Raw genomic sequence first — 27,311 nt, 5'->3', positions numbered from 1 at the left:
ACCATTTTCTGCCTCCCCCCCCCCCAAGTTATTCAGTGAAGCAACATTGACAAAAGCAAGGAGAATTGAATTGCTTGTAAAACAAAAACTGAAACAACCCGGAAAAAACCCACCCCAAAACAAAAGAGAAATGTCATGGTATTTAGCCATCTGGTAGCTGCTTGAAAACAAATTGTCCTCCAAAGAGCAGAAATACAGTATGTTTTTTCTCAGTTCACTGGCTTACGAATCTGCCTCTTCCCCCCCCCCCCATTTCTTTGAAGCAGATAAACTACTGTTGTTCTGCCTTGGCTACAGAAAACTTTTACTCCAGTAGTTCATTATTCAGAGGTCATCCCAGCCAACCGGGCCAGTGTATCCTTTCCCCTAGAGTGTTATCTGTAGCACCTACTTAAAATCCCCTGGATTCTCCTCCTCCCAATGACAGCTTGCCTTATGTTTGCCAATCTTTGGAGGTTTAAATCCTTCATTTTATAAGGCTAGTCATTAAAAGGGAAGACGGAAGCCAAGTCAGTCATTTTTCTTCCCACTGACAATTGGCGACATTTCTCCAGCAGCACACACAAGGTGTTGAAAACCTGGCAGCTGTTACCTCCCGGGACGGAGCTCCTTTTTTATCCTCCCCTTGACAGTTTAACTCAATGGGTCAGCACCTTTAAAGACTGAAAAGTATCACTGAAGTGGATGGCCAGTGTTGAATTACTGCACCCGCCCTAATCAATGTAAACCCTCACTGCAGGTGATACTCTTCATCTATAGAGGTGCATGGGGGAGGAAAATGTAATGCCCTAAGCCAGATGGGTTTCATCTTGTGGGTTTTTTTTTGTTTTTTGTTTTTAAAGAAAGGAATAAGCTAACAAGGGGACAGCTACTTTGTTAGCTTCTTGGCCTCTCTCATGGCTCTGAGACCCCAGGGTTCCAGCCACACAAGAGACAAGAATTCAGCATATACGTAAACAGTTAAGAAATATAACTATGGCAATGGCAACATGCTGTTTTCAAAGAGTTGAGAGTCCTGTTCAGAGCTTTATTTATCACTACCCACGTTCACCGAGCTGTAAGTGGACTTGGAAACAAAAAGGTCAGGAGAATAGACAATGCTTGCAATTTACTCTGTTACAAAGGAATGCAGAAATGCAACACATCTGACAGAGCCGATTAGCATCAAAGCAGAGAGGGGGGAAAAATACACCAATGGGTTTTATGCTGCAAGACAACTGTTCTGGTGAGCAGTCTTGGATTTCTGCACAACCAGTATTAGAATGACCCCTTTATACAGAAGGATAGAAACTCCAAAGGATCTAACTGGAAGGAAAGAAACATACAGATTTTGAACACTGCAATTTTAGACTGCAATACTGTGCAGTTTCCTTTAAGGAAGTCCCATCACATTCAGTGGCAATTACTTTTGAGCAACATTCATAGGATTGTGCTGTAAGATACCCGTTTCCACATTGGGTCACCTCTCCCTAAGAAATACTGATAAAAATTAGATTTGAGGCTGACACTTCTCTCAAACAAATGTACTCCACTTTACAATAACTATGAGGTAATGGAGAAGAAACTGCATCTCCTTGTAGAGTCTTGTAGTATTTCATTCTCTAAAGTATAAGCAGCAGCTGAAGAGACATATTTATTTTTAAAAGCCTAGCACAGAATAGCCAAGGTTCTTAATTTTGACTCTTCCTTGTTATGGCCTCCATGCATATACATGCATCCTATGGTTGAGACTCTACAACCCCTATGAAATGTCGGCGATCTTATATGTCCTCCAAAACCTCCCATCATTACAACAACAGAACTCCATGTTGAACCACTGAAAGAAGAGTTCTTGAAATGCTGGACAGGATGGGGGGCGCAGGGAAGAGGAAGGAAAAAAAGAAGCACCTTTGTGGTGGGGGAGACAGTGATGGCTGCCTTGCATTCATTCCATCTGGAGAGCTTTGCAGAGAGAGACGATCAAAACAAAAGTGCAGTACACGTCACTGCAATCCCGCTGTCGTCAGCACTTCCCCACACGGCACCTTTAGAAAGAATTTCCTCTTCACAGAGCCCGTCCCTCATCTCATAGAACAAATCTTGACAGCAAAAAGGCACTTCATTATTACCCCATTTGAGCAAAGAAGAGACACTTTCTTTAAACAACCTGCATTGTGCCAATCCTTTCAAAAAGACAGTAGGGTAATCAAGTTCAGGGCAGCCCTGGACAGCTGCCCTGTGACCTATGCCTGCCGACCCTTGCTGTTCATCACTTTCCTTTGGAGTAGGAGGGCAAGCTCCTGGGGAGTGACCACCACAATGGACAGATACAAGCCAACAATAATATGGTTCCTGCAGAAAGAAAGGGGAAACCCAGATGGCAGTGCAATAAATTTACAAATCTTCATTCATGACTCTGTTTAACACACCCCAAAGCCAAAGGGCTCAAAGGTCTCTGGGGAGCTCCCCCCATCGCTTTCTAAAGGCCAGCTTGTTCGTTCTCTCTCTCTCTCTCTCTCTCTCTCTCTCTCTCTGCTACTAAGCCCCAATTCTTCAGAAATGGAGACAAAGTCCTTAAAATAACAAATGCCCAAGTTAATCAATCTACCATTCGGGTCCAATGCTAAATGATGGATACTGAAAACTAATTACAGTTTTTGGCAAGGATGTTGAATTTAAAATGGGAACACACAGGTTAAAAAGGCACTGAAGCATCTGAGAATCACTTTGAAAAAGGCTGCACACATGCACAAAACAGGTCTCAAACCAGGAGCCTGATTCAATAATTCACACATTTATTTTTAAAATGAATCAGATTAGTCCCATGTGTGACCTGCCAGTCCATCTGTATTTGCTGGACTTAATGGGCACTCTTTTCACACTAGCTTCAGTTTGAAGTATGAGAGAGATAAATTTAGTTTAATTTTCAACCGATCAAGCTATCCATTTTCCAAATGGACCATCTGGATCAGCCTATTAAAATTAATTTATAACTTAGCAGTGAGGAAATTCGTTTGTTAGCTTAAATATTGTTGCCAAAAACTTTGTCCCTTTCTCAGGGTTTTCCAAGACTTCATGTGCATTCACACATCCCCCCCAGCTTCAAAGTTGATCCTAAATCATTCTTCACAGAACAGCTGCTAATAGGGCCTACTTACATTTGCTTCTCTAACCTCACATAGCTTTAAATTAAGTTCTGCTTCTCTCTACTGACTTCTTCCATGCGAGAAAAACAGAAAGTGGTCAAAATACAAGGCCACCATATGTTACATCTCCATGCTGGAAAATGTGTTTCCATGTCAGAAGAAGTGTTTATTTTGTAATGCATACTGAGCAGTGCTGTGTACCTGCCATGTGTACACTGATCAGGCAGGCGATATTTGCATCAAGACCATGGTCAACGTACTTGCAGCAGAACAAAACACTGATGCTGTTCTTTGTGAGCTACAAAATGTACATTTTCTTTTTTGACACAGCAATGTTGGGTTGACTGTAGTGTGACCAGCTATGAAGGGCTGCTCAACTGCATAGTACCACCAGAGTTTTTTGGGTCATCACAAGATAAAAATGATGACGGGAAATGTCTTTGTGCTTGGCAAAAAGGATAATTTCAGCATTCACAGAAACCAGAGAAATTGTCAACAGGCCAAAAGAAACTGAATTGAAGGATCAATGAGAATTCTATGGGCAGTTTACAAAGTCTGTTTGCAAATTACTCTCAAAGTAGGTGTTTAATGTTGAGACTGTTACACAAAAATAATGTAAAGGCCAACTCTGTTCTTTCTACTCTTTTGATTTTGTGTTCACAACAAACTTCTTACCTCCTGAGCAAAGGAGAGCATATATTCTAACAGAAATTATGGCTATTTTTCTCAAAATAGGTATATATTGATTTCTGTCTGTTAACACCTCTTCAATTGTCTCAAGTGTGCTGGCCAATTCAAATCAACTTGGCCTTTCCAATAGCCAGCCAAACAACATACACACACCCTTTTCATGCAACATTATCCCAGAAGTTCTCAGCTGCTGCTAACTTTATCAACGATGTTGTTTTATGATACTATATGCTCATGTTAAAACAGTCATGGACAGAGTGGACAGTCATAGATACAGCCTAAATGTAAAACATGTCAGATCAATCCATGTGGGGTGTAAATACACCACATTTTTAGAAATTAGCTATGAGATTAGGAGCTCATTCCATATTAACTGAAAAATTAATTAGCTTTATTCTCCTTCCAATATATGATCAGGAAAAACCCTGAACACTTGTTCTATTCACTTTTGTTATGGTAGTATGCAGAAGAACCAAGCACTAAGATCTACCTATTTCTAGCTATATCTATATCCATATCCACACACAGATCTGAATATACAGGTGTGGCCCAATGCCCATGGCGGTTCCATTTCTGACTCCAACCTAAGGATACTGGGGATGACCCCTCCCCACGGATACTGAGGATACCCTTTAAAAAGATAAGGAAAGTGAAGAAGAACAATAAAAATAGCTGTTTTTACTGTACTGTACTGTACAGTGCAGCAAAACATTTTTAGGGCTGCAGGCAGTCCTCTTCCTGGTAGCTCCGATATTCCTGCATTCCCCCAATGTTGCCCCAAAATGCATCACGATGCATTCTCTTCCTGGTCCTGGTCTCTTCCTGGTCATGGGCAGGAGGTCTGGCTCAGTTGGTTGAGCTGCCACCTTGTATGCCTGAAGATCTGAGGCTGCCAGTTCAAGACAACCAGAAGTACCCGAGAACTGACGACACGCTGATATACTGATGAGCTGACTCTCGGTGGCAGAGAGAAGTTGCAGTCAAGTGGAGCATGGGAGGCGAAGGGCCAGAGAGAGGCCAGACCGGGAAGGAATCCAGCTGGAACAAGGAGTTCTATGAAAGACTAGAACTATTCGATTGTAAAAATCCCTACGGGGGTTTAGAACAGCCTGCCTATGTAAACTGCCTTGGATTAAAGTCTGAGGAGAAATCTGATGACCAAAGAAAGGCGGTATGTAAATACCTGTATAAATTAAACAAAATAAATGATGCATTCTGGTGCGACACTGGGGAAGGGAGGAGCCTCTGAGTGACCTGGAAGAGACTGCAGGCAGCTTGGAAGAACTATGGATAAGTGAAACCACAGATTCAGAATCCGTGGATACAGGGAGACACCTGTACCAGGAACCAACCACAACAAAAGACACTATGCTGGAGTAAATAGAGACAGTTACTCCTCCTCTGCTAAATACTAAAGGAGCACCTCGAAAAAGTGCTTCTTTGTCCAGTTAGAATACGATGAAGAACCCAGAAGCAAAGTAACATTATAATGGAAAAGAACCACATTGATCACATGATTCACAAGACTCCTCTTTACAATTATTACTGCAGTAGTATAGGATGCACAGGAATCCATAAGAACATAAGAACAGCCCCACTGGATCAGGCCATAGGCCCATCTAGTCCAGCTTCCTGTATCTCACAGTAGCCCACCAAATGCCCCAGGGAGCACACCAGATAACAAGAGACCTGCATCCTGGTGCCCTCTCTTGCATCTGGCATTCTGACATAGCCCATTTCTAAAATCAGGAGGCTGCACATACACATCATGGTTTGTAACCATAATGGATTTTTCCTCCAGAAACTTGTCCAATCCCCTTTTAAAGGCATCCAGGCCACATGCCGTCTCCACAGACCAACCACAGGCTGAGTAAAGAAACATTTTCTTTTGTCTGTCCTAACCCTCCCAACACTCAATTTTAGTGGATGTCCCCGGGTTCTGGTGTTGTGAGAGTGTAAAGAGCATCTCTCTATCCACTTTGTCCATCCCCTGCATAATTTTGTATGTCTCAATCATGTCCCCACTCAGGCGTCTCTTTTCTAGGCTGAAGAGGCCCAAACGCCGTAGCCCTTCCTCATAAGGAAGGTGCCCCAGCCCAGTAATCATTTTAGTCGCTCTCTTTTGCACCTTTTCTATTTCCACTATGTCCTTTTTGAGATGTGGCGACCAGAACTGCACACAATACTCTAGGTGTGGCCTTACCATTGATTTGTACAACGGCATTATAATATTAGCCGTTTTGTTCTCAATACATTTTCTAATGATGCCAAGCATAGAATTGGCGTTTACTGCCGCCGCACATTGGGTCGACACTTTCATCGACCTGTCCACCACCACCCCAAGATCTCTCTCCTGATCTGTCACAGGCAGCTCAGAACCCATTAGCCTATATGTGAAGTTTTGATTTTTTGCCCCAACGTGCATGACTTTACACTTACTTACATTGAAACGCATCTGCCATTTTGCTACCCATTCCGCCAGTTTGGAGAGATCCTTCTGGAGCTCCTCACAATCATGTCTGGTCTTCACCACTCGGAAAAATTTGGTGTTGTCTGCAAACTTTGCCACCTCACTGCTCACCCCTGTCTCCAGGTCATTTATGAAGAGGTTGAAAAGCACCGGTCCCAGGACAGATCCTGGTTCTCATGCTACTCTCAGTTCTCATGCTACTCTTGAAATTTATGAATGTGCCTCAAGGTACCTTCAGAAGGGTGCTGAGTAATTTCACAGCTTACATACTCTTTTAGCAAAAGTACAAGTTCTTGTATAAATTTTTGGTACAAGAAATGAGTTGAAGTGCCACATATGATTCATACCTGTCCATTTACTAGATTAGGACAGAGTTAGATCTTTTAAGTAAAGGGACTGGTGGTTTCACAGATCTGGATCAACTGCATACCTGCCTGAGTGCATTCTTCTCTGGAATGATCTTCCTGGGGGGCTCATCATTGTTACAATCTTCTCTTTCAGATGAATTCTATAAAGAAGCAGGAAAAGACAAAAGCGTTAAGTCCTTGGTTTCCGCCAATAAAAATTTCCAAGAAAAAGTTGATGTCTCCAGCAGTGCCCTTTTTAAAAAAAATAGTGGTGGTTGGGAAATTTATTAATTTAATATTTATTTTAAATTTATTAATTTAAATTTATTTTAAAATTTTGGAAGATAAATTTGAATGGGTGTATTGTACATGCATTCCTGTAACAGATCTTCCAACAAAATATTTCATATTTTGTTGAAAGTAAGCCAGTGTAAATGGTTCCCAGACATAATCCATGATGATTTTCACCCATATAATTAAGCAGGCTTTCAAAATACTGCAGAATACAGTATTTCCAGAATTCAATCTAGTACACTGAAATTTGGCTCTGTTACATAGCTCAACTGGGATGCCCTGGGATGCCATAACAATACCAGGTTTTAATACACTACAGTAATTACTGTCACCCAATGGAATTGGGGATAATGCATTTTAGACTAATATTATAACAAAGCAACCATCCAATAGGGAAGAACCTATAACTAATCCAAACATTAAAATTCCTTGTTCATTAGCAGGAGATACTATACTAATGCATATTTGATCGCTTCAATTACTATGACATTTTACTGTGAAACTTGGGTAGGTCAAGAGTAACTTTGTTAGACAAATTTGTTTAGACAAGGGGCACATATATGGGCCAGGATTCAAAGATTCATTTGATTAGGTCCACACACGTACAATGGGACTTTGGACTTGTTCTTTTCAACAGTAATCATAACAGTCATACATAATATTTATACAGTGCTTTCTGAGCATGCAAAGTGCTTCATACAAATTATCTTTGTGTTGTAAGGACACTGTCGAGTCTTTACAACAACCCTGCAAAGTGAGTAAGTTATTGTGGTTCCCACATTGCAGATGAGCAATCCAGGTGGAAAGGGAGTGGCTTGCCCAAGGCTACCTAATGAGTTAATAGCAGAGCAAAGATTTGCATCAGGGAAGTCCAGAGATGCAGCTCAGAGTACATTCCTAACTAGACTATCTGCCAGTGTAGTAGCTCCTGCATTAGCAGAGGCTGTTGCAAATGTGCTGTATGGCATGTCGTGACTCCCGGAGAGTAAGCAGCACTGGAGGGGAGATCTGTGCTGCCCTGCTCACTCTGCATCCAAGCCCCCAGCTGATAGTGGAGGTAAATGAAGCACCAAGTGACACAGGGGCTGGGAGAGGGTGGCAGGAGGGTGGTTCAGAGGTGGGGAGGGTGTTTCTCAGTGAGGAGGGCAGAACGGGGGGGTTGATTGGGTCTTGGAGGGGGTGGGATCAGTGGTGAAGGCATCCACTGTATCCTAAATCCCAAACACCCTACATGGGGATACTCAGACTTGCTAAATAGCTGGCTCAGATCCAAGTAGCCTCATAGGCCAGGCTACAGCATTACTCGGGGTAAGGGGAAAAATATTCCCTCACCCCAAGGAGACCTCCAGCCATCTCCCAAACAGTGCTGGATGCAGCGGAGGGCATGCAGCCTGGCTGTGCCGGTGCATGTTAGGATTCTGTCTCTTAGCTGCAATGCTACAACAGTTACTCATGCTGCACAGTAAGCAGCTTCACCAACTATGTATTATAGTTGTTATACCACTACTAACATTAATGTAATTGCTGTCTGGGTATAGGTAAAGGCAAAGGTTCCCCCTGGTATTAAGCCTAGTTGTTTCCGACTCTAGGGGCAGTGCTCATCTCCATTTCTAAGTCAAAGAGCCGGCGTTGTCCGAAGACAGTTTCCACGGTCATGTGGCTGGCATGACTAAATGCCTAAACCCACAGAACGTTGTTACCTTCCCACTGAGGTGGTACCTATTTATCTACTTGCATTTTTACATGCTTTCGAACTGCTAGGTTGGCAGGAGCTGGGACAAGCAATGGGAGCTCACCCCACTGTGCAAATTCGAACTGCCAACCTTGCGGTCAACTCAACAGTTTAACCCACTGAGTCACTGCATCAGTTGTTATACCACTACTAACATTAATGTAATTGCTGTCTGGGTATACGGTATATCAAAAATATTGGTAACATACTGCTGGTGTTACAGTGGAAATATCTATATAACAGGAAAATGCAGAGGACTCTATATAAGAACATAAGAACAGCCCCACTGGATCAGGCCATAGGCCCATCTGGTCCAGCTTCCTGTATCTCACAGCAGCCCACCAAATGCCCCAGGGAGCACACCAGATAACAAGAGACCTCATTCTGATGCCCTCCCTTGCATCTGGCATTCTGACATAGCCCATTTCTAAAATCAGGAGGTTGCACATGCACATCATGGTTTGTAACCCGTAATGGATTTTTCCTCCAGAAACTTGTCCAATCCCCTTTTAAAGGTATCCAGGCCACATGCCGTCACCACATCCTGCAGAAAGGAGTTCCACAGACCAAACACATGCGGAGTAAAGAAATATTTTCTTTTGTCCTAACTCTCCCAACACTCAATTTTAGTGGCTGTCCCCTGGTTCTGGTGTTATGTGAGAGTGTAAAGAGCATCTCTCTATCCACTCTGTCCATCCCCTGCATAATTTTGTATGTCTCAATCATGTCCCCACTCAGGCGCCTCTTTTCTAGGCTGAAGAGGCCCAAACGCTGTAGCCCTTCCTCATAAGGAAGGTGCCCCAGCCCAGTAATCATCTTAGTTGCTCTCTTGCACCTTTTCCATTTCCACTATGTCTTTTTTGAGATGCGGCGACCAGAACTGGACACAATACTGGACATAATATATCTATTTCTGATATAATGAAAAGAAAGAGTCACAGTCTGAAAGAAATGTGAACTTTTACAAACAATGAAGCCAGTGGTTCTCACACATTTAGCACTGGGAACCACTTTTTAGAATGAGAATGAGGTTGCAATCCTAACCACACTTACCCAGGAGTAAGTTCCATTGACTATCATTGTTAAAAGAATATACATAGTAGTTGTTAGTTGTTAAAAGTACAGGTCAGTAATATTTTCCCAGTGCAATCACATACCATGGTAGCATCAAGTCTAATACATTAAAAATAAAATACTGAAATGAATGGGGACCCACCTGAAATTGGCTTGCGACCCACCTAGTGGGTCCCGACCCACAGTTTGAGAAACACTGAGTTAAGCTATTCATATGCTCATTATACCCTACAAGTGTCGATCAGCTGCTACCATGGTAACGAATACAGGAAGCCATTTATTGGGTTAAGATTGTATAGCCCAGTTTTGCTACTCTGGATGGCAGCAGCTCTCCAAGCTCTCAGGCAAAATGACTTTCCTAACCTTGCTGCTCAGGAACTAGAGATGTCAGAAATTGAACCCAGGCCCTTCTGTGTAGAAAGCCTGTCCTCTAATATTGAATTATGACTTCTCACAGATATGCCACTATTTTAAATTAACAACAATAATGCCCAGAACTACCTCTCCCTCAAAAATCTCCCTTCCATCAACCATGGTAATTACCTCTATTAGGACCAGCTAAAATTTCACAACGTAGTGGGTAAGTATGCTTTGCTCACTACTTTGAGATACTTTTGTAGGTCCGAATAAAGACATTTCCCTACTTTGACTTTTGGATTTTTTTTCCTAATGTGCCAAAGCAGCTATCTATAATTTGTTCAAATAGCTTCCGACAAGGGCGTGGAGCAGAAATGTACCTGGAAGGCAAAATAGCAACCACTAGGAAAAGAAGAAAAGTTCTCAGGGGAAAGATACAAATTAAGACTTCCAAATTGCAGTCTAAATACTGAGCTGACCACAATTCCAAAGCATGCAGGGATGTCAAACAAGACCTGTGGGCAAGCCCATATGATATTTGGTCTCTCCCAGCACAGCCCTTTCAGCAGCGCCACTTCTACTGAGGATCTGGGAGAGAAAGACAGAAGGAGGCCTCAGAAGGCAAGGAATGCAATGGGAGAAGGAGCAGACTAAGAAGGTGAGAGATGGAGAAGATGCTGATGGTCTGGGAGAGCCCAATTATCATGAGGGCCGGCAATCAGGTGGCCTTCACAGACCACCTCTCTGCTGCTGAGCTGTATAGTGAAGCTTTGGCAAAAGCAGCACTGCTGAAAGGGGGGCTCGTGCAATAGCTGGCTTTTCCTATATTTGAAATTATGATCAAGATTTGTACATTTTCTTTTCTGTCATTTGCCAGCTAACGAGTTTCTGTGTGAGAACTAAGTGCTTATTTCTGGTCAGCATCTGCTTAATGACATCACTTCCTGCCAAATGTCATCACTTCCAGCCCTCAGTAGGTGCTATTTGACCCATTACATGAAATGAGTTTGACACCCCTGCATTATGGAATAATGACACAACCATTTAGCACTTTATTTGTTAAAGCATCAATGCTAAGTGCTTCACAATTGGAGAATATAAAGCATACAAGAAAACCCAAAAAGGTTTTCAGACTACACCAAATGGAGAGAAGGAAAGAGATTTTTTGAAGGAAATACAAATAGAAAGAGTAGACAACACTTGACCTTCTATTGTCTAGGTCAGTGGTTCTCAAAGCCACTGGGAGTCTGAGAACTACTTGTAAGTGGTTGCGGAGGAGGGGACTTGGAGGGGGATGTGCCCCAGTGGCACTGCAGCAATCACGGCACCATGGGCAACCAGAGGCCTGCAAGGTTACCTGAAGGTGTCTGCAAGCCTGGGAGAGGGTCAAGGAGGCCCGCAGCCCCCTTGGCGGGTTTCCCCCCAAGTTTTGTTTTGCTCCAATCTGAAGGCCAGAGTGACTTCTGGTTTACTTCCAGTTTACTGCTAGTAGCTCTGACCTTCAGATCAGAGCAAACCAAAGCTTGGGGGAGATCCCGCAGAGGGGGCTGTGAGTCTCCTGGACCCTTTCCCAGGCTTGCAGACCCCCTCAGGTAGGCTGGCAAGCCTTTGGGTTGCTGTGGTGCCACTGGGGCACTCCTTACTGGGTCACTTGCCTAAAGGGGAAATGGTCTGTTTTTAGTTCCAACAGTGAGTCGTGACCCACTACTTTGAGCACCACTAGTCTAGGTAATTCGACTTTTAAAAGTGTATATTTAAAAGGAGGATCTGAAATAGGATGCAGACTATAATGCAACAAAGGGCATATTATGCCATAAACATGTTAAAATGGGGGGCATTAAAGGAAGGATTCAGAAAAACAAGAGGTACAGAACAGATGTAAAAGGAAATAATCTACATTTAGGCTGGTAACTGCATATTCAAATAGCAATGCCTTAAAAATTATATACATGTATTTGGGAGACTATCCTTTCCTTTGTTCCTAAGCTTTCCTTCCAGGTTAAACACATTACCCAAAGTCATGGAATTCAACAGTCTTTTTTGTTGCCTGTCCCAACATGCTTCAAGTTTACCAATTTCTTCCTTGAAAGTAAACAGCTAATTTGAAACCTTTGTTTTATTCATTATCTTTATAGGTGGCAAGACTAAGAGGTTGGCTGAACAAAGACCAGACAATGACTGCCAAGTGCATATGGTGGCTCACAGCTTGCCGCCGCCCCATTCTACTGCACCAACACAGCAGACTATTAAAGAGGAGCGCTGCTCATGCACTTTTGTCAGCAAGTTAAGTTATGCTTGGCAAAGGCTGTAAGACTGGAAAACATTATGCTCCTTAAGAAGCAGCAAAGATGGAACTGATTGCTTAGAAACTGGAAATCTTTTTTGAGGTGGGCAACAAGCTTTAGAACATTCCTAAATTATCTGTGCTGTGGGCAAAACTAAGGGACAAAAAATTATTTTCAATGATGAGCATCATTCAGTCCTGCCATGTATCTTAGAAGTACAACTGATATAGACCCATCTGTAGCTATCACTCTGGGCCAGGTTGCTCACTGAGTTCCTGCATCTTTCCTTGGGCTGGGTGCTTTTTCAGCAAGGTGGTAATGCATTCATAAGTGCAAAAGAATTCCTAGTGTCCTTTAGTGATCAATAATGCTTTATAGCAAAATTCACAAGTGATGAATATGACATCCAAGAGCAGGGGTGCCCAAACCCCTGCCCTGGGGCCACTTGCGGCCCTCGAGGACTCTCAATGGGGCCCTCAGGGAGCCCCCAGTCTCCAATGAGCCTATGGCCCTCTGGAGATTCATTGGAGCCCGCACTGGCCCGACGCAACTGCTCTCAGCATGAGGGTGACTGTTTGACCTCTCACGTGAGCTGTGGGCTCCCTCCACTGCTTGCTGTTTCACATCTGTGATGCAGTAGCGGCAGCAAAGGAAAGGCCAACCTTGCTTTGTGCAAGGCCTTTTATAGGCCTTGAGCTATTGCAACACCTTCATTCATTCATATAAGTTCATCTTTAATGTATTCATTTATGTAAATGTAAAGTCATGCACATTGAGGCAAAAAATCAAAACTTCACATATAGGCTGATGGGTTCTGAGCTGTCTGTGACAGATCAGGAGAGAGATCTTGGGGTGGTGGTGGACAGATCGATGAAAGTGTCGACCCAATGTGCGGCGGCAGTGAAGAAGGCCAATTCTATGCTTGGGATCATTAGAAAAGGTATTAATTAATTGATTGATTGATTGATTGTATTTATATACCGCTTTTCAACTAAAAATTCACAAAGCGGTTTACAGAGAAAAATCAAATAACTAATGGCTCCCTGTCCCAAAAGGGCTCACAATCTAAAAAGATGCCACACCAGCAGACAGCCACTCGAACAGACACTGCTGGGGTGTGGTGGGCCAGTTACTCTCCCCCTGCTAAATAAAAGAGGAGCACCCACTTAAAAAAGTGCCTCTTATCTAATTAGCAGGTAATGAGAACAAAATGGCTAATATTATAATGCCGTTGTACAAATCGATGGTAAGGCCACACCTGGAGTATTGTGTCCAGTTCTGGTTGTCGCATCTCAAAAAAGACATAGTGGAAATGGAAAAGGTGCAAAAGAGAGCGACTAAGATGATTACTGGGCTGGGGCACCTTCCTTATGAGGAAAGGCTATGGCGTTTGGACCTCTTCAGCCTAGAAAAGAGACGCCTGAGGGGGGACATGATTGAGACATACAACATTATGCAGGGGATGGACAGAGTGGATAGAGAGATGCTCTTCACACTCTCACATAACACCAGAACCAGGGGACAGCCACTAAAATTGAGTGTTGGGAGGGTTAGGACAGACAAAAGAAAATATTTCTTTACTCAGCATGTGGTTGGTCTGTGGAACTCCTTTCTGCAGGATGTGGTGACGGCATGTGGCCTGGATGCCTTTAAAAGGGGATTGGACAAGTTTCTGGAGAAAAAATCCATTATGGGTTACAAGCCATGAAGTGTCTGTGCAACCTCCTGATTTTAGAAATGGGCTATGTCAGAATGCCAGATGCAAGGGAGGGCACCAGGATGCAGGTCTCTTGTTATCTGGTGTGCTCCCTGGGGCATTTGGTTGGCCGCTGTGAGATACTGTTACGTGAAAATCTCCTTTTCCCTTCCAAGTTGTGATTTTGTAACTCATGCAGGTCAAACCTCAGAATACAGGGCACCCTTCCACATACAACAAGGGATTTCTTTGCTTTATGCTGTCTTGCTATCCAGCCTGCGATCCTAAAAGTTTCCAAAAGGCTAATATACTAATTCCCCTAAACAAAACAGCCCTTTTTGGTAACATTATAGGAAGCTGGACTAGATGGGCCTATGGCCTGATCCAGTGGGGCTGTTCTTATGGTCTTAAATTTTAAATGCAAATTAATTCTTTTTTTCCCTGGCCCCCGACACAGTGTAAGAGAGATGATGTGGTTTGCCTGCCCAAAACTTTGGACACCCCTGTCCAAGAGCAAAGAAAAAAACATGAATCAAATGTCTTCAGAATCAGTAGCTGCACAGGGAAATTAAGACAGCAGAACAAGGTAAAGCAAGTGGGGGTCATACTATAATATATGGGATCTCTCTCACATGCAGATATTGTATGCCAAGTGTGTTTACATTCTTGGATCACAGAGCACTATGAATCATAAAGCCTTTTCTGACACCATGTATTTCATAATATGTGCTCCTGTGATCTTTCTCCACACCTAGTACTGGATAAGCACTGCTCAGTGGAAATTCAATAGCTTGAGCTCAACCACCTGCGAGTAGGCAGTGCTCAAAGTCATTCCAGATTTACCAAATACTTGACAAGAAGGCAATGGAATGTTATGGGTGGACCGGATACCCTGGATAAAAATATCTGCAACAAGGAACCATATGGAAAGTCTGGCAAAAGCATGAAAAATTCCCTAGACTCTCTCATGACACAAAATTTCAATTATTTTAACCTCGATTCCCTTTCAAGCACACTTCTGCTGAAATGCCTTACACAACACAGGAATTAAGATATGATACCACCAGAAAATTATGGGAAAGCTAAATATGTGAATGGGGTTTGGTATCTTCATTCTCAACTCAACAGACAGGTCTGAGCACCAGCAGTGAAGTAAAGATAGCTTCTGTTTCTCCAAGTGGACACGGAAGTGCGCCTTTCAGACAGACTTCTGTTCTTAGAAAGTAACTGTACATAAGAGACTCTTGACAAATCTCCTTGAAGAAAAGACTTCACACCGATAATTAACAAAATGCATTTGCAAGGTGTGGAGCAGTCCCAAACACCCACTATAAAGTTTGCTTCGATGGATGCCTTATGAAATCCACCCTAAACATCCCAATGTTATATCTAAAGCATCTGAATTATAATATTCAGAATTTCTAAACAAATGCTAGTATCAGATGTAACGGATAGATGAAAGCATTCCAAAGAACTATCAACTGATGAGAGCCACATTTAAGAGTGCTTCTTGTCTCACAGCAGGAATCACAACCATGCCAATGGGGAGGAGCTTATTTTTTTATTCTGGGGTAGGAAGAGAAAGGGATTATGCTTACCAATGCTAATTTAAAGCCATACAGATGCAACACTTTTTCCAATGTGTGTGTGTGTGTGTGTGTGTGTGTGTGTGTGTGTGTGTGTGTGTGTGTGTGTGTGTGAGAGAGAGAGAGAGAGAGAGAGAGAGAGAGAGAGAGAGAGAGAGAGAGAAAGCAAGCAAACACGCACTCACAAGAGAGAAACCACATATATACAGAGAGCACTTTTTATGCTTTCAAATCCTTAATCCTGTTTGGAGCTGTCAGTGGGGGTTAATGGAAGCTTTGGATAGGAGAATTCCAATCTGGTTGGCAGATGGATAGGTTGGTTATAGCTGCATAACTATGTCTTGCCTGCAGGCACAATTCAGAACACTGTTAAAGCAATATAAAGTCGCTGTCAAGCTGAACCATTTGGATCGGTAGCAAGGAGAAATAATAATAAAAGGAGTTCATTTCTGGGCCTTGTGCGTTCATGCTAGTATGCAGAAACTGATTAATTGTCATCATGTGCTGGTCGGCTGTACCTCCGATTCCTACTTCTGGAGTAGATTTTGCATGCTAATATAATCATTCTCCCTCTTGAGACATTAGCAAATAATCAAATGAAAAACAGGATCATAATTTACTGAGATTCGGGCAATTCTCTATGCAAATTTGACTTGTTATTGCTGCTGCCTCGTTAATCTGAATGCCTTTGACAAACTCCTTTGATTTATGAACTCATGACAACTCCAATGTGTATATATTTTGCTAGATTGACATTATCATTAAGAGTGGGTGGACTGAGCTCACATGAATGGCTGATTTTATTCGCTGGTGTCGGCTGCTCAACAGCTGAGCATCTCCTTTGCACAAAGCCCCCGAGCACAAGGCTCTTCCCATCTACCCATCCATTCATCATCTCGATGTTAATTGGCCCAGGCTTTAAGCAAATTTTCAACACGATTTAAAGGCACGATGACACTGATTACTGACCCTCTGCCATACGGTGCCTATTGATTAACCTGACAGAGATGATGAGCTTGAGGGAAACTAGGTGTGTGGGGACCTCAAAGGGGAAAAAAATATATTGTTTATGCAGGCAAAACACTTGTCATTATCCCAGAGGCCAGAATTTGTGTAGAATTGGTCTTTAAAACAGGTTCTTGCCTTTAAAACCTGCATCCAATAAGGAAATGCATGTTGCTTTTGGGGAAGAAATCCAGTTACAAATGTCTTGTCGTGTGCAGTCTCTATTTTAGCAAAGCTCCCGGTGACAAACAAATCTTTTCCAAACAAGTAGGACTTATGCAAGTCAATGTGTATGAATAGACATTAGTTCAAAAGCAAGGATGGAAAAGGAAAGAGGAAATGGTAGTGCACTGGTAAGGGCTAAACGGGTAGAATCAAACACGAACATTTCTGGACTATAAAATTGACACACAGCAGCAGCACAATCAGTTTAAAACTAATTTCATAAGTAGCCCAAGGACAATCTAAAGGTCAAACACAACATTCCAGATATGTCAGTATGGTCATGTTTGCTTTCCCAGTATTCCAGGAGAGAGTTTTCTGTGCCCAAGTTGAATTTCATCACTCTGTAGGGCAGAGCAAAGGATGTGCAAGAGAAGGCTGGAAAAATTCATTTGAATGACTTTGCGACTCTGCTACAGTATGGATTAAAGAGGAGGAGGGAAATAAATGCCTGTCTCATGGCTGTAGGAAAGTAAAACTCCTATAGTCCCTTTCCAATAACCTTTGTAAGTGATAGATGAGTCCAAGAGTCTTGCTACTGTAAAGGGACTGTCAGCATCCCGATTTCATAAATGCAGTTTGGCAGTTTATAAATCTCAGCTATTTCAAAAAGCACTAGTATAAAAACTGACACAGCTCACACCAAAGCAAACATAAACATCATTTCAAAAATTATGGGCTCAACATCCAATTAAACCATTTAGACTTTCTTCTCCATTCCTAAGAGATTAAATATTTGGGTTCAGAAAACAGCTTCTGAAAACCCAGTGTGCTTTGGAGAGAAGAATCACGAGCCGAGTTCAAGCAGGCGCAAACCATAGAATAGCTTTGACCCATGGGAATTATGCTCAACAAGAGGGATACGGCTCACAGAAATTGTGTTTTCCATTTTCTGTTCAAAAAATCCACCCATAGACCACTTGAGCACAGTGAAACAAACTTGGGATGTTGCTACACTGTCCAGATTTTATGAGTTTCATATAAACATAGGCTTTATTTGCAAGAACATTAGGTTAAATTTGGTTACAATTTACATTACAGTTGCACCCCAAGGATGTGACAAACTTTGCAACTTTATCTGCCTCACCTGATCCACTGCTATAGTACATGAGGAAACAAATAATGGCATTTGTACTAGTTTAAAACAGCCTAGTCTCTGAGTTGCTAAGTCAAGCTTTTGAGAACTAAGCTTTTGGAAACCAAACAAATTTCCTGCAATGGTGGTGAATCTGATCATGCCATAATTTTTAAAATACCATACTACCACAGGGGGGCCCATATTCATGGATCCTGTTCATGAGGATTCATTTATCTGTGGATCGGGTCCATGCACCCCCATGAGCACTCTTCCGGAGGCAAGGTTCGTGCACCCCCACAGGCATCGCTCTGGAGGCGAGCTCTGCTTCCCTCACTTCTGAAGGGGCCTCTGAGCCCATCAGAGGCCGAGAACATCCATCCCTGGCCTCTGCTGAGCTCAGACTGCATTCTAAAGTGAAATAACACAACTTCCAGTTTCACACATAAACTTTTAATGCCTTATAAAGCATTGGGAAGCACCCCAGGAGGTCCCTCAGAATGGCAGTGATGGGCATTTGCACATAACCATGGGGGATTCCAAAATGGAGTCCCGTGGATAAGGGGGCATGCCTGTATTCTATGAAGCCAGTACCATTCACATCATATTTTGCAGCCCTGTCTAAAAATGCCACATTAACACGATTCAAGCAACAGAGCACGATATCAAAATTTCACAAAATCACACAGCAGTCTATTAACTTCATTCCTAGTTAATGACTGAAAGGACCAAGGCAGTGCTTCCCAAACACCTACAAGGGAGTTGAGAGCATTGTAAGTTGTTGCGGGGGAAGGGCAAAGACGGCAGCGCGATCTCCAGGACAGGAGGGGGGTTTCACTTATCTGCAGCCAGCACTGTAGTCCTTGGGGGGTCTGGGGAGCCCTCCACAGGGCTCCCCAAGCCCCTGTATGTCTAAAAAAAGAGGGGGAAAGGGCACTTCCTGTTTCTTTGCAAAAACAGGAAGTGCCCCTTTCCCCTCTTTTTTAGACTTACAGAGGCTTGGGGAGTCCTGCGGAGGGCTCCCCAGACACCCCAAGGACTGCAGCACTGGTTGCAAGTCAATTAACCCTCCCTCCTGTCCCCAGCAGCAGCACAATCCTGGGGATCACACTAATGCATTCCCCCCTCCCTGCCCCTGAAAGGGGCAGGGATAAGTGCTTTTCTGGCTGGTGGGTTGCAATCCATCAGTTTGGGAACCACTGGATTAAGGTAAAATGGGGAAGATCTCAATATCCCCCACTAACTGGGCAAGAGATGCTTTTTCAAGTGGTGTTCCTCATATATTTAGCAGGGGGAAAATACAGATTTTCAAAAATGTTAGAAGGATTCAAGATTAACATTGTGGTCTTTTTAAAAATAAAGTCCAGATTTTATGAGGAAGAAAATGTTCCTAACCAATAATCCTCAGAAAGTAAGTTCTGTTTCATGTCATTCTCCTCCCCATTCAGGAACCTAAGAATACAAAATGATACATTTGAAAATATTCAGGTTTTCAAACTTTGCAAGCTAACTGGCTGATGGCCACTTAGATGGATTCTAACTGGTAGTACATTCTCACACAAGTACATTCAGAAAGGCTTTGAATATAATTTTCCACGTATTAAGGGAAGAACATTTGCTTCTGCTAATCAGGACATCTGGTTATTTTTGTAACTCAGACATCTGCATTAGACAGAGCTGTATCTTAATTTCTCCTAACAAGAGGTTAGATTAGAGCTACAGGAACCTCAAGGACCTTAAGGTGCCATTTTTGGTTTTACCCAACATCCTGTATGTGTTAAATATTTGTTTAAAACTTCAAATATTTATTTTTCTTTCAAAACTATACATCATTATAGCCAAACAACATGAAAGCATATTTAATGGTACATTCTTAGAATTGTACGGTAGGTAAAATTCCAAGACTAAACAAGACAGTTTTATTACTATGGACCCAATCCTAACCTGCCCTGCAGGAGGCAGGCAAGTCTGTGCTGCATCCAGAGCAAGACTGGGCCAGGTTGCAGAGCAACTCAGGGTAATTCATTCCCCTTATACTGTGCTGTGTGGCAGCTGCTCCACAGTGCTACTTGCTACCTAAAGAGGTGGTGCAGATCGGAGTGGCCTGGTGTAGCCGAGTCACTCAGTAGAGGATTTAAGATTTGGCCTAAAAGCCTCAACCTGGTCTTACCCCCTCCTGGGCCCGGTCCTCTAGGTGCCCCCACCCTGCCCTGGAATGCATCCATTCCACCCTCCCCGAATACCCACACAGGACAAAGTAGGCCAGCACAAACTTACCAGGTGTTGGTGCTCCAGAGGCTGGATTCAACCTCTGGAGGCCGGCGCACATCAGTGCACTGGCCTGCCTCCTCCCACAGTGGGTCAAAAGTGCCTTACTGTCCTTTGGATTGGGCTCTTTCTTAGTACTGTTATATTCACCAGGTGACTAAAACTAAGCAACCTTCTATATGAATTCTGATTTTTATTCTCTACATTTCTTGCATTTTCTCTCCCACTGTACTCTCCTTTCAAGTTCCCCTTTAAATTTACCGTTGCCAACTGTAATTTTGGCTGATGTGTCTAAAACAGCAAAGTGTTGAAAGGAACAATTTGCCGGCTTAGTTCAAACATGGAACAGCAGCATATCAAGAGAAAAAAAATGCAGAGCATAAACAACTGAAATGATTCTTTGCTTGCTCCCTTTTTCTTTACCCACAATATTTTACAAATACTGAATCCAACAAACAAACGTACCAAATTTTAGTTGCTTTTGTTTTCTTCCCCTGCAGTTAACTTGAAACCTTTATGGCAATCAATGAAAACTAAACTGAGATGTTTTTCTTGAGCTGCCTAGAACATATAATGAGAAGGAGAAGAACAGCAAAAAAACAAATGATTAATCTATACATGACATGCCAAATGGGTGTCAGAGACACATTTCCATCACTAACAAGAGGTAGCAGGCGCCAACAGGTCTAGGGATGGTTTAGTCCCTAATTTTTTATTATTAAAATTCTCTTGACACAGACTTCTTTTTTCTGCTCAGTATTTATGATAGCTTCATCTGCATGGGATCTGCATGCACATGATCAATTGATTACGAGGTTGGCTAGTTTCATGACACACTCTCTACCTTCTCTCTAAATACCATTTTCTAACTTCAACTCCCAAACCTCTAACATTGTGGTTTTCAAACTTGCAGGGAGTTTGAATGATAGATATTTATAACAAATATCTATCATTTGTTAGATCATATTATATTATGATATATTAGTATTGGCAACCTTCAGTCTCGAAAGACTATGGTATCGCGCTCTGAAAGGTGGTTCTGGCACAGCGTCTAGTGTGGCTGAAAAGGCCAATCCGGGAGTGACAATCCCTTCCACACCGGGAGCAAGTGCAGTCTGTCCCTGGTCTGTCTCCCTGGCTATGGGCCTTCCTTAATATGATAACATATTATCATATTATAACAAATATCTATCATTTGTACCAATATAACAAAGGCCTAGCAAAGAAGTTCAAACAAACATGTATGTCCCCAAATCAGTAGTATAAGGGTGTGACCAAGATAAACACCGAGATGTTTATTTTGGTCAAGAAAAAAACAAAGGATTGATAGATATTTTAAGGGTTAACCTAACTTCTCTCAGATAAGAAAAACACCCGAAATTAGGAGCCAAAGTTTTGACTAGTTTTTCTGTTAAAACCAGGATAGGAAAAGTCATTATGTCAAGATGACCTGCAGAGAGAGAAAAACATGTGCGTCATAGCTTTCCCAAAAGGAAGATTCCAGGGTCTTATGTAATCAAAGTTGCAGGCCAGAAACTTCTCCATACGTGGCTGACAGACTTCCCAGTTAGGGCTGGAACCATGCACCAGTATGCCAAATAAGGAGAGGGAAATGACATGCAATATCACATGGGTTAATTGTTTGTGACAGAGTACAAGTAAAGGAGTTTTAGGTGTGGTTTTCTGAGAAAATCAATGATCCACCATGGGGTAACTTCGAACCTGTATCCATCCTAATCTATTCCTAATCTGTAAATAGCATGTAAATAAACTTTCTGTACGCTTTTAAAGGAGTCTGTGTCTGCTTAGCATTTGACCCAGAGACCAAGTCCCAGAAATCTCTCTATCAGTATCCCACAGTAAGTCTTTGCGGGGGTAGGGGGGAGGCAGCGGCGCGATCCCCAGAATCGCGCACCTCAGGGGGGCTGCAGGGGCTTGGTGCACTTGCCCAAGCTCCCTGCAGCCCCCCCCCCCCGGGGATGCAGGGAGCCCTGTGCGACCTTCGGCAGGGCTCCCTGGATCAGAGAAGGTGTCAGCAGAGCGATTGCGCCCCACTCCTGTATTGGAATCGAAGAAGAGGTAGAATGTGGTGTCTGCAGTGGCCCCTTTAAGAGTTAAGGCCTGGGCTTTCAGCAAAGGGTGTGCTGCACAGCTGCAGCCACTAGAGGCAATGAGGTACCTAAGGATATAAGGAGCACCTGACGCAGGAAGGGTTGTAGAGGAGACTGACTTACCTGAAATCTGACCGTGGACTGTGACTCAGCTTATTGACTCTGGCCTGGATACTCTGACTGACTTTGTGGCTAACGAACCTACTAGACTGTTGACTTATGGCTCTGCCTTGTGGACTGACCTTCTGGTCAATTGATTATCTGGCTCACTGACTAACAGACTACTCGAACAGGCTGCCGAGAGCTGGGGAGCTGAGGTGTGCTGCTATACCTGGAAGGACTGCTGCCTTAGGAACTGGGTTCCTGCAGTTTAAACAGGCAAGCTACCCTGGTGGTGGAGTCTAGCAGTGCTGCAGTAGAGAACCGGGGCCATTGTTGGGGAATGAAAGGGGAGCTCATTAGCTTAGAGTGGGTGTAAGTTCCCTAAGTGAGGCTTGGGTTGGGAATCTGGCAGAACAGCTCTGCAAAACAGGAAGTGGAGCGCAATCACCCCACTCTCATTTTCCCTGACCCGTGGAGCCCTGCAGGCGCTCGCGCCCAGCTCCCTGCAGCCAGGGATGGCTGCTGCAGGGACTGGAGGGTGCACCCCAGTTCCTGCAGCCTAGTCAAAAGGGGAAGTGGGGAGAATGCGCACTGCTTCCGGTTTAGTGGAGTGGGGCGCAATCACTCCGCCATCACCTTCCCTGACCCGGGGAGCCCTGCCGAAGGTCGTGCAGGGCTCCCTGCACCCCTGGGGGGCTGTAGGGGGCTTGGGCAAGTGCACCAAGCCCCTGCAGCCCCCCTGAGCGGTGCGATCCTGGGGACTGTGCCGCTACCTCCTTCCTGGCTGCCCCGCCCCTTAAGGGAAAAGAGACCAGGACCCTCAGGCTGGGGTGTCGTGACACCCCAGTTTGAATACCACTGCTCTAAGTGAAAGATGTATAATTGCCATGCTCATTATTAAGATACCAAGTACATCATGTACTACCTTGGGGTTCCCACCACTGCAGAACATACTTTGCGCTCCATACGCATAAAAAAACTCCTTCCCTGCCTCATATCCAGTGCCAGTTCCCCTCCTCCCACACATGATCACCTTCCAAACACATGACAATAATGGGCTTGAGCCAAGGCAACTCCTGAAGCCAGATTATTACGCTGGGACCAAGCTGCCAGTAACAATGAGAAGTCAAATATAAAAGTTGACAGAACTAAGTTCTCCAAATGCACTTACTTCATTACTCAAGTATAGATAGATAACATGTAACTGTAGCCCAGTGGTTCCCAAACCAGGGTATCATTACACCCCAGCCAGGGAAGCCCTATCTCTGTTCTCTTCAGGAGTAGGGTGATGGTGAAGGCAGCAATGCTATCACCACGATCACGTCTCTGCCGTGGCCAAAAGGCGGATTTTAAGGAAAGCTTTAAAAAGCAATCGCAAATTGTGATCTGATTTGTGATCACAAATGTGTGTTCTTTTCCTGCATGTCCTTGGGTTTCCCCACACTCTCTGGAAGCCAGTGCTAACTTAAGGCATCTCTCAAAACCCCTTTTGGCCCCAGTGATCATGTTGCTGCTTTTGCCCTTCCTCCACATGCACTTACTCCAGTTACCAAACTTCTGGAGAGTTTGGGACCTGCTGCTGTAGCCTGATTCTAGGGTAGTATTTCACAAACTGTGGGTAAGGACCCACTAGGTGGGTCACAAAACAATTTGAGGTGGGTCCCCATTTATTTCCAATGTATATTTTATTTTTAATATATTAGACTTGAAGCTACCATGGTATTGGACCGCATTTGAAGAAATCTGTACTTTTAACAGGCTGCAATGTATATGCTTTTAACAATGATAGTCAATGAGGCTTACTGTGGAGTAAGCGTGCATAGGATCGCAGCTTTGGGATGTTTGGGGATTTTTTTAAAAAACAGATCAGGAACTGCTTGGGAGGGTTCTCCTTTATTTTAATTTGATTTTGTCATATGGGGGGTGTCAAAAATTGTCCTGCTTGATGGTGTCACTTCTGGTCATGACATCACTCCAGATTAATGACACCATGTCCAGTGGGTCTTGATAGCTTATCATTCTAAAAAGTGGGCCCCAGTGCTAAAAAGTTTAAGAACCATTGTTCTCATTTTTACTGACATTTTTCCTTGCAAGCAGCTCCTCTAGTTACAGCTCTGTCCTGTGGTTTCCACTGGAAGTAACTGCTCTTGGTTGGTTGATTCTTCAAATAAACATATTTCAAGTTCCTTTTGATAGAACAGAGGTTCTCAAAATTTTCAGTACTGGGACCTACTTTTTAAAATGACACTCTATTGGGACCCACCTAGCTTTAAGAGACTTTAAAAAAAAAAGGTAATCTGGAAAGAAATAATATTTTTATATTAATAAAATTAGTAAATGTATTTGCAAAAAGAAAATCTATTCATTTCTTGTAGTATATTTACACAAGCTTGTAAATTGTAAGAGCTCAGCTCTTTGCAGGGCAGTTGGCAGCTCTGATTTTTGAATAGGCTTGGCGTTTGAGACAATTAGTTATTTGATCCTTCCATCACCCATGTTTCCACTGGAGGTTTTGTGGGCCCCACCAGCATGTGTAATGCAAGACAGGATAGATCTAAGGCTCAGTACAGAGCTCAACTGACCAACGATCTGATTCAGTATAAGGCAGTTTTCCAAACTATTTGAAAACACACAAACTAGACTCTGTAGAGAAAGCCCCCTCATGTTGTTAAGGAACAAAACTATTACTCCACCCTGCCCATTTTGCAGTGATTAAGAGAGACTGCTTGACCAGGTTAAGGGGGCAGCTGACCCCCTACCAAGCTACCAAGACAGCAGACTACTAATGCATTGTCCTTGGGAGATGTTGCAAAGACACTGATTACCAGGGCAGCACATACAGGATTGTGCATGCAGGCATGCACACACAGCAACTGCAGAACAACATATACATGGTTTCTCCTCCTCCAGAGCTAAAAACTATTCTGCTACAGAATGTAGCATGTGAACAACTCTAAAGCAAAATAGCTACAGGCCAGTGGGGGACAGGATGTGAAGGGAGGAATCGGATACAGTCACGCCAGCATGGAACAAGATTCCATGCGACGCAGATAATGGTGCCAACATAAGACACAGAATTCCTAGACTGTGCTGGTGTTTAGCCACTGCATGTTTCACTGTGGCGTATCCCCCTACAGGACGTAAATTAAATCCTTATAAACAGGGATTTCAATTAACAAAACTTCAACTTTGGAACACAGTCTATTTATCAGAGGTTCCAAAAGGTACAAACATTTCCCACTGCCTAGGATGAGGAATGTTCCTTTGAATCTTATAAAAGGAGCTGAGCAAACAATTGCAATATGAAAGGCAGAGGGGGATGCACACAACAAAAAGCTATCCCTATACTTCAAGGCTAGTCAGATTTTGGGTTTGTAAAGGAAAGCGAACAGTTTTAATCTATCTACTATTCGCACTCTCTTGCTTGGACATGAATGGCCTATTAAACCTACAACATATCTGTTTTAGTTAACTTCTGGGTGGGGAGGGGGCCAGGAGAGAAACTAAATGTACTTAAATGCTGGGCTTTTTTTCCCTTGGGCTGAATGCCTTTCATCCAATAAGACATTCAAAGCAGTGACCCAGCAAATGGATTGAAAAAGCAATCTTCCATCTGAGTGCCACATTATCCTTCCTATTCAGTATTCTCTGTGAGAGATCTCAATCAGCTGGGTGCGTGTGTGCAGACAGTGCAGCCCATTGCTGGGTTAATTAAACATTTAACTTTAACACCCTCCCATCATTAAGCAAATAAAAACAGATAATTCAAACCACACTTCATACACAAGGTACACAACACACGTCAAAAATTAAGAGAGCCCCAGGCCCCCTGGGAAGTTCCACTGGGGAGATAATCAGTTTAAATCTTAGCTGGTTTATCAATTATTCTATTGATTAAAGTAGGGCGATTATGCAAGACACTGTTTTGCCACATGGGATAAACGTCAGAACAAGAAAACTCAAAATGGACTTGGAAAAAGCAGAAACTAATATGAGTTTATTATAACTTCCTTGATACGGACAGAAGGGAATACAAACGGGGGGCTATATCTGTGGACTGGGTCTGCAGGGGCCCCTGGCATGCACCCCTCGGGTAGAAAACTAGTGCTTGCCATGTTTTATAGATGCTGGTTCTAAAAAGCAATAAGGATGCAGTATTTCTTTTGATTGATCATAACCACTTATACATGAGTGCTGTAAGATGTGTAAGGAAGTGAAAAGGATAACAATTGGATTTTTCTCCAAAGGCATCTTAAGTCAAGAGCTATGTGCCTAATAATTTAAGAAAACCCAAGAGGTATATAACTACATGACATCACAAGGTGCTGTAGGTGAACCCAGGCAAAAAACAAAAGGAAAGAGTTACAGCTACTGTAGTGCATTCTCAATGAAGGTGAAAGCCCAGAAAAAAATTAGGAAAAGATTGTTAGTTTCTGAGAGAACTGATACAGAGAAAAACTGAAATTTGAAGAAAAGTTGGACAACACAGTTATGAGTTTAGAATCAAAAGTTATCAGACTTTCAGCCACAAGTTCTCATTAAGAAAAGAAAATCATGTCAGTATTCTCAAGAATGCATTATTTACTGTAACACACTGGGCCAGGTATAAATTACATGGAGCCATGGTTTATTTTATCTAAAACTTGTTTATCTGAACCTTCAGCTAATCATAGTTCACTTTGGGTAACCAACCACAACATTAGCACATTATTTGAGGTTGGATTTGTTAACTAGAGTTTGCCTTAACTCTGGTTCCATGTTATGTTTGAATTGAGGATCTCAATTTAATCCTGCCTTGTTTCAGTGGCTCCACCCTCACACCACCAGCATCTATGGAGACACCAGCCTATTTCAGAAGTGAAACATAGCCAC

The 27,311-nt window shown here is 43.0% G+C and overlaps 1 protein-coding gene across 9 annotated transcripts in view; it reads right to left on the bottom strand.

Moving 5' to 3' along the window:
- BTRC (beta-transducin repeat containing E3 ubiquitin protein ligase) overlaps positions 1-27,311 on the bottom strand; it is a 173,166-nt gene that overhangs the window by 80,452 nt on the left and 65,403 nt on the right. For all 9 annotated transcript variants that reach the window (XR_010794079.1, XM_066619690.1, XM_066619682.1 and 6 more), the window contains one exon: positions 6,716-6,793. Coding sequence is in view for 7 of the 9 variants with exons in the window: in XM_066619690.1 (XP_066475787.1) it covers positions 6,716-6,793 (78 nt within the window). In the remaining 2 variants the exon portion in view is untranslated. The remainder of the gene's footprint in view (positions 1-6,715; positions 6,794-27,311) is intronic.

Source organism: Tiliqua scincoides, chromosome 3 (genome assembly GCF_035046505.1).
Source record: "Tiliqua scincoides isolate rTilSci1 chromosome 3, rTilSci1.hap2, whole genome shotgun sequence".
NCBI lineage: Eukaryota > Metazoa > Chordata > Lepidosauria > Squamata > Scincidae > Tiliqua > Tiliqua scincoides.
This window is presented reverse-complemented; position numbering and strand designations above follow the sequence as displayed.